The sequence below is a fragment of the Cicer arietinum genome, chromosome 8 (assembly GCF_000331145.2).
Source record: "Cicer arietinum cultivar CDC Frontier isolate Library 1 chromosome 8, Cicar.CDCFrontier_v2.0, whole genome shotgun sequence".
Lineage (NCBI taxonomy): Eukaryota > Viridiplantae > Streptophyta > Magnoliopsida > Fabales > Fabaceae > Cicer > Cicer arietinum.
In genome coordinates, this window is record NC_021167.2 from 10392678 (window position 1) to 10401393 (window position 8716).

Genomic DNA, 8716 nt, shown 5'->3' on the forward strand with positions numbered 1-8716 from the left:
CGATGGTTTCTCCGACAAACAACACCGTCATCTTCTCTTCATGTTCAACCACAATCCCATGAAAATCCTTCTTATTGGTCACTTTTTGATTATCTTTATTATGATATCCTCTGATTCCGAATATCAACAACAGGAATTCGACCAAACTCGACCAATCTGAGAATTCTCGTGTATTAAATTAGGGGTTAGATTTCTCAAAATTGTTTTTGGAATTCACGTCTAACGAAGTGTTTTTTTTTATAATAAAATTATATAAATTTATTTTTAAAAATAAAAATTATGTTTTTCAAATTTAAAATAATATTAAAATACAATTAATCAAACATATAGTCTATAACATTAATTTTTTTATATATCATATAACATTTCGTTAGATCAAAGTTCTGTTTGAAGACTAAAATTGATAACAATTAAAATAAAAATACTGTTTTCATAATTCAATTAAAATAGAAGAATAAAAATATAATTAAACCTAAAATTTACTACTTTAATATTAAAATTTTCTAATATATTCCTAGAAATTAGCAAATAATAGTAGCTTTCGCCAGGTCTACTCAGCATCTTTGACACAATAATATCTATAATTTACTAACTTGCAAATTATATAATTTGATTAGAAAAATAAAGACAATTTAAAATATTAAATAAAGTTTAAAAGATAATAAGTGTTATGCTATTATATAATTCAGTATTTCAATTATTTAATTAGATAAAGAAAAGAAAAAATCATAAATAAATAAATAATTAAAATGAAAGATAAATTTAGAAGGAAAAATCTACACCAAAACTTCTTAGCTAACTAATAAAGAAAACTCTGAAACAAAACAGACATACTTCAGTACAGTCTCCATGTTAGATCCCCACAACCTTACCAAGTAGAAGTCTCCACTAACGTACTTCACAGTACAGTCGCTTGTTTCCAAGAGCCAGTATTGTAAACATCCACAATATCTCTCACTTTATCATTTTGTGTAGTAAAGACAAATCAATCATAATATTTTACATTAATATCTTCATACAATGATGTTCCATAAATTTGTAATGACTTTTATAGTTTATTTTTTTAGAGATATAACATTTTACTAACTACGTTTTGTTGAAAGTTTATTAATTTTTTGTATGTGTGAATTTAAGTGATGTTTTATTTGTAATTATAGAGAATGAATTACAATGCATACATATTCGAATTAAAGTATAACTTGGTTGTGAGGGACATAGAAGAGTTTTAAGAAGATTTTGGGTCCAAAATATGATAAAACAAATATTACCATTAATTTAGTATAATTTACTTATGAAAAAAATTGTAGAAGTATATGAAGAGTACCACATAAGAACATAAGACACAAATATTATGATGTGACATTTGAGGTGTCATTCAATCGAGTTTGAAGCTTGTTTTAATATATTATAAATACCATTAATTTAGTATCATTTACTTATTAAAAATTTGTAGAAACATATGAACGGTGTCACTTAAGAATATAAGCGATGTGACACAAATGTTATGATGTGACATGTGAGATATCATTCAATTGAGTTGAGAATCTCTTTTAATATATCATATAAATAGAAGGAGAAGACAAATTGAGAGAAAAATAGAGAGATCTTGACTAGCATGACTCGTTAACTATTTAAGTCTTTGTTTATCAAAGAAAAACTATTTAAACCTTTGAATATGATCCCAAGACTTAGAGCATGTGCTATCAAAAGAGACTCAAATTCTAAGATACGAAATTAATCAACAAAGTTCATAGCAAAAACAATAGCAATGAACCTATACAAAACATAAATGCTATAATGTAGATTTTGATACTTGAACAAAAAGAAACAATGTAAATGAAATTAAAGAAAGATAAGGAAAAAATAACACCAATATATACGCGTTCAGTCTCGCTTTCTTGAGATCTACATCATGGACAAATGGAGCAAAACAATTCACTATGAGTATCAAGTTTATAAGATTAAGGCATTAACAATTGAAGTGTGATTTTACTATTGTATCAATCACTATTTAGAAGACAACAATACAAGTTTCCCACTTCCAATCTCTCAATCTTCTCTCACCCTTAATCTCTCAATTTTTCTGATTTTCTATGAATCTTCACTTGTGATTCCATAGACCTCACTTTTCTCATCTCTGATTTTCTATGAATCTTCACTTGTGATTCCATAGACCTCACTTTTCTCATCTCTAGCAACAAATGCAAGTACAACTATATATAACATTCTCGAGCAAGTTAATTTAACTAACTATAACAAACTTATCATAATTGAATTAGCCAAATTGAGTTATAATAAACTCAAAAGAATAACTAACTCTAGTTGACGATGATTAAGACATATCTCTATACATGTTGTTAGTGTTAAGGGTCTCACGTTAGATGATATATACGACATAAAAAGTGTTTATAAGTGGTGAATAGTCTTCACCCTACAAGAAGCTAGTTTTATGGAAGTTGTGTACGGTCCAACTCAAATTCTAAGATGGTATCAGAGCCTATCCAAGATCTATTGGACCACTGGCTATCAGGTCACCGCTATCGGGCTATGCCTAGATGTTCAGTCCTAGACATGATGAATGTGTGTTAAGAGTCTCACACTAGATGCGATATGATCTGGTAAAGTGTTTATAAGTGGTGGATAATCATTAATTATCCTACAAGTCGATTTTGTGGGGTATGTAGGGTCCAATCCAAATACTAAGAGTTACTGAATCAAAAATAGGGTGTGGTGGAAGATAACTATCATATGGTTCCTGAGACTCAATTCAATCGTGAATCTATGACAATTTAATTTCGAGCTTTTTATTTTGTCTGTAAAGCCTAATCAACCGACAATCTCGATATTGTTAGAATGAACATTTTTTATGGTGACTCGAGTTCGAATATGAGATCTCCACTTTATGTGTGCAAATTTATTAGTAGTATTTATCATCTCGTCTACCGACACCAACAAAAATTTAATTTTTGTTTTCTCTAATCCATTGTTGTTTATTAATTGCTTTATATATTTTGATATTCTTTCTTAAAACATTTATGATGCATTGGGTAAAAACTCAAACGACCACGATCATGGCTGTTAAATATGATTACTAGTTATACAATTAAGACTTTTTTTTTTTTAAGTTTAGTATTTACACAAATTTAATTAACTTTAGTGTTTTGTTTTATTTTTGTCAACTATTAAAAAAAAATACTTTCAATATCTGCATTTAGTCCCTAAAAGAGAAAAATAAAGACTAAAATTCAACAAAATTTTTTTGGTGACAACTTTTTTTTCATTTTGATCTTAGAGAAAATGATAAATTTCATCATAACTAACTCACAAGATTGCGAAGTCTCAAATTCGAACCCCAAACAAGTTGTCAAATTTAACAATATCAAAATTTACCAGTTGAGCCCTAACATATTTACCAGTTGAACTAGGGCTTAAGGACACGGTGACAACATTTTTCTCATATAATATGATGGACACTTGTTGTTTAATGGATTTGTATACCATGGATGATATTTTTATTTAGTGGGGTATTTTAGAAATAAGTTTGATAGATATATTGTTGATGTGCATTAGAGGATAAAGTTGCTGAACCACTTCCATCTCATGACTCAGACCATAACCAAATTTTGATTAGTTTTATGAAGTTTAATAATCCAACAATTATACAATTTGATTCTTTTCTCCAAGATTTGCATTAATCTACATGATTGCCTCATGCTTCATCTCAACATGGAGAGAATCAAAGAACATGTTAAGTGCAACTAGGTACAATTATCTAACATTGATTCCAAACAACTCTGCAGCAAAAAATCAAAAACATTCCAACAACAAAGATACTTATACATGACTTTTCCCTTTTTTTTTCTTTTTACAAATGATGAATACAAGCATTACATAGCTAGCTATTGACACTAATCACAATCAATGTCCTCTTTCTCACCATTTAAATAACATGAGAGCTATAATGGTAAAAAAAACCAAGATGCTTGTGTCACCTAGGGCCAGAAAGTTCCATGGCTTCTACTATGAGTGATGATTCCTCTATAAAATCTGAATATCTTTGAGGCGGATTTTCGCATAACCGAAATCTAGGTGTTTCGATTCGCTGTGAGGCCTCCCATCTCTCAGCCAAGCCGTCTCCTTCCAACATCTTTAACACTTCGGACATTTTTGGACGGTGCGAAGGATTAAATTGTGTACACAAGAGTGCTACTTGAACCATTTCTCCCAATTCAACGATGTCGAAGATTCCCTTTAGATCTTTATCTACCATTTGACTTAATCTTCCTTCCAAGTGCAGCTTCTTAACCTGAAAGTTGTTTGATTTGTTTTAAACATGCTACTTTTGTTCAATATAGAAACTAAAGTGAATATAAATTTGATACGGATTAGAAACATATTTAACCTTCAGTTTAAGTTGTGGAAATAGATATATTTCTTGAACTTGTAAAAGTTTTTTATGTCAACTAAACTAAAAGAGAATCTAGAGATACTGAGAAGAGCGAAAGTCGGGAGGAGCGTACCCAATCGAGCATTACACCTTTCTGGTTTGCTGCTCGACCGAAATCTAGAGCCTTATGACCTGTGATCAGCTCAAGCAGCAAGATTCCAAATCCGAACACGTCAGTCTTTTCCGATGACTGGCCTGTGGATAGGTATTCCGGAGCAATGTGACCAACAGTGCCACGCACGGCAGTGGTCACATGAGTATCTCTGTGATCGAGAAGCTTAGCTAAACCGAAATCGCCTACAACTGCTTCAAAGTCTTCATCTAGCAGTATGTTGGCTGCTTTGACATCACGATGGATAATTTTAGGGTCGCATTGCTCGTGTAAATAAACCAATCCTCTTGCTGTACCTAAAGCTATTCTCTTCCGCCTTGTCCAATCCAAGGCCGGCCGACCATGAATATGATCTGGTATATAAATCAAAAACCAAAGCCAAAGTAAGGTATGATTCAAATGATCTAGAGAAATTAGAGTATAATTATAAAGCTCAATCATAAGCAGCCTAAAAAAATTGTGTCGACACGAATATTGCCAATAGACTACACCTCAAAGCATACATGGTTATCTAATTATGGTGCTTTTTCTTTTATGTTTCAGAGAGCCTAGCGACAAAACACAACACACTAAGTACGGATAAAAGGAGTATTGCAAGTTCAAACTCACGCCCCGACATATCAAATATCCCCACAACATTTTACAATCTGAGCTACACTTACGAGACTATGGTACTTGTTGACACAAGTAAACAACAATGTGAAGTTGAAGTGATCATACAAAAGGGAAACAAATGATAAAACCGATCTATAATGAAAATTTCAAAGTTCAATGAACTTACCTTTTAATCTAGAGGCTACACTACCATTAGACATGTATGGATAAACAAGGAGTCTTTCATTCTGAGTACTGCAAAACCCTCGAAGCCTCAAAAGATTCCGGTGGACAGCCAAACTAATTGTCTCAACTTCTGTTTGAAATTGAATCTCGCCACCAGCTGCGTTATAGTCCTTCAACCTTTTAACAGCCACAACCGACCCGTCGTTCAAGCATGCCTTGTAAACTATTCCAAAGCCACCTCTTCCTAGAATGTGTTTTGAGTTGAAATGGTCAGTTGCAGCCCGAAGCTCTTTGAATGAATACCTTTTTAAATGACCAAGGCGCACTTCTGGGTCGTAATGCTCTGCCGAGTAACAAATTCTTATTAAAAAAAGAATAGAATAAGGAGATTTATAGATCATTTGATGATGTATATTCCTTGAGAAAATGTCCTAAATGATTCTATACAAAATTTGACGTAAAGTTTACTAATAGTGTTAAGAAAAAAGGTATAAACAGCAAGCAAGAACTAACCATTAATATCAAAGAATATCTGTTGATTGTGTCTATACCGCCACCAAAACAGAAATCCAACTATAATCACAACGACAAAAGCAGCGCCGAAACTTGCACCAAAAGCAAGTGCAACGTGATGGCCTTTTTTACCAGTGTTTGGTTGAGCTGAAAATAAAAAAATACATCTAATCATGTCATGAAGTTGTTAGAAATAAAAATTTGAAAGTAGTGTGCAAAGATAAATGTCATTAACACCTTTTAAAGCGTCTGGTGGGAAGGAAAGTGGCTCGGGCAAAACGGTAGAACAATTGTTTTCTTTTGGACCACAAATTAATGGATTACCTACAATCCTGAAGTAAAAAATTGTGCCAGAGATTAACTTCGCCATTTTATTGTGAACTTGAATATAGAACTAACAAAAAGAGGAAACACAAAACGAACTTACTTTAATGTTCTTGCCGATATTCTTGGCAAGGAACCACTCAAATTGTTGTAGGAGAGATCCCTACATTTATTTTAAATCCATAGTAGTTAATATACCATTTTTAAAGAGAGAGAGATATCAATGAAATGCAACTATGAAAAGAAAATAATGGAGCAATAAGGTAAGAAAGACCTACACAAGGGTTAGGCTTTCAATGTTGCTAAGAGACTGAGGGCATGCTCCTGTAAGGCTGTTATTATTTAACCACCTAGTATGCACATAAGAAAATTTAAATCGAATGAGAAACACAATGTCACAAGTTACTACTGAAGTAAGTATCAAACTCACAATCTCAGCAATGATTAAAATTTGTATGATGATGTATTATGTATATGCTTTTGTAACTTACAAATAATTCAGGTTCTTGAGGCGTCCCAAAGAACTAGGTATATCGCCACTAAATTCATTATTGGACAGATCAAGTGTTTGAAGCTTTTCTAAGTTTCCTATTGCAGCCGGAATACGACCCGAAATAGCATTATTCTGAAGTAACCTGCATATATAATTATAATCTAGGCATCAATGTAATTTCTTTCACTTAGGGCCTGTTTGGAATGGCTAATTTGAGTTTATCTACTGGCATAAGCATTTGTGAAACTGTTTGGGAGAACTTATAGAAACCACTCATGACATGTCCATAACTATTTTCAGTTAATTCCCATAAGCTCGTAGTTTATATAAAAACAGTTTGACTTTATTTTATCTTATGATATAGAAATAGCTTACACATAAGCACCTATGTTATAAGCAATTAATTAAGTTGTTTATCCAATTCTTATAACTCTTTAGGAATAGCAAAGAAAGTGTATAAGCTTGAAAAAGGATGGAATTATCCAGTAAGAATCAAGGCACTTATGCCAAACTCAACCATCATCTAAGCAAAATCAAGATATGAAGCATCTTAGTAAAAATTAACATAAACTTACACAGATTGTAAGTTACTGAGATTTCCAATTCTAGGAGATAGTGAACCAGACACGTTCTGACTAGGCAATCCCCTGCAAGAAAAAGAAAAAAAATCCATTAAGTGAAAATCAAACAAGCAAAAAAGTAATTTGGTTTATTTTATAAACTAATTAAGACCTCATGAAACTTTTTACTATTTTTTAAAAACACTTAAATTTGAACAACTTACAGTGCAGAAACTGAGCCATCTGGATTACAAGTAATCATCCTCCAGCTACATGGATCAACAGAATTAATATCCCAACTCTCTAAAACATTGTGAGGATCGTTCAACTCATTCTTTATAGCCATCAAAGCTACAACTGTTCATTGAATAAATTAACAGTAAAGGGTAAGAACTTCCATCTGAAAAAATCTCTTATTTTACTAGCTCATAATAAAAAATGAAGAATAAAAAAATACTCTAAGAAAAAGGAACCAATTAAGACCTTTGCAGCTATTATATGATAGATAATTAAAGAAAAATAAGTAATAATAAGTAGCATCAACCATTAAAGTTTCCAATATTTTCAGCATAATTAAATTGGCCAATAAGCTCAACTTATGTACCTTAAATTATCAATTTATAAACCTTTCTCTTCACAACTTTAACCAAAAAGATCCCAATGAATGAAACTAAAACAAAAAATAGCAAGAAAAAAAAATTAACCTTCATAGTTTATGCCAGAAGGAGAAAGAGCAGCAGAAGAAATCTTCACCAGCAAATGAAGCACCAAACCAAGTAACCAGAAAATCAAACTATAAAGTTCCATTCTCTAATATCAGTTATCTACAATGTGTCTCTTACATAAACTCACCATAATTAATAACAACATTACAACTACAACCCATTCTCACAAACAAAGTTGAGTCCTTATCACCTTATCCAAAACAAACAAACAAAAAAGACCACTTTTTTGGAATCAGATTCTCATAAAGCAAAAAAAAAAAAAAAACACTCTTCAACAAAAAATCAACTTCACTTTAATACAAAATTCAATGAGAGCATCAAACAACAGAACCCAGATGCCAAAATTGCTTCTTTTTGTTGTCACTATGAAGAATTTGAATCAAACTGAGTAAAGAACCAAAAAGACCAAAACTTTATTGTGAGATCCTTGAGATCTGTGAATGATTTCAAAAAGATTGTGACAAATTTCATGTGGGTTGTTTAGTTCTTGGTGATTTTCATTACTAACATTATTATTATTATTATTATTATCTTGTTTGTTTGGCAGTTGCAGAGAATAAAAAGCAACTGAGCATGAAACGCGCTCATAACCAAAGAAAGAACCAACAAACAAAGGACAAAACAAAAGGCCAAAGTGGACACAAATGTAGATGCAACACACAAAAGCTACACAACTAGTGTAACCAAATTCTTTTTTCACAAGAAAAATTAAAGTAACCAAATTCTTTTTTCACAAGAAAAATTAAAGTAACCAAATTTTCT

General features: G+C 31.6%; 1 protein-coding gene across 1 annotated transcript; it reads right to left on the reverse strand.

Annotated features, from left to right (window-relative positions):
* Window positions 1-3795: 3795 nt before the first annotated feature.
* LOC101492478 (protein NSP-INTERACTING KINASE 3) lies at window positions 3796-8181 on the reverse strand. The gene is made up of 11 exons (XM_004489762.4): window positions 7934-8181; window positions 7454-7586; window positions 7245-7316; window positions 6668-6811; window positions 6455-6526; window positions 6280-6339; window positions 6090-6184; window positions 5853-5999; window positions 5341-5682; window positions 4521-4912; window positions 3796-4306 (listed from the first exon to the last, which is right to left on the reverse strand). Exons 1-11 carry the CDS (start codon window positions 8034-8036, stop codon window positions 3989-3991), a joined length of 1878 nt encoding a protein of 625 aa, XP_004489819.1. The 5' UTR covers window positions 8037-8181; the 3' UTR covers window positions 3796-3988.
* Between the last annotated feature and the right edge of the window lie 535 nt (window positions 8182-8716).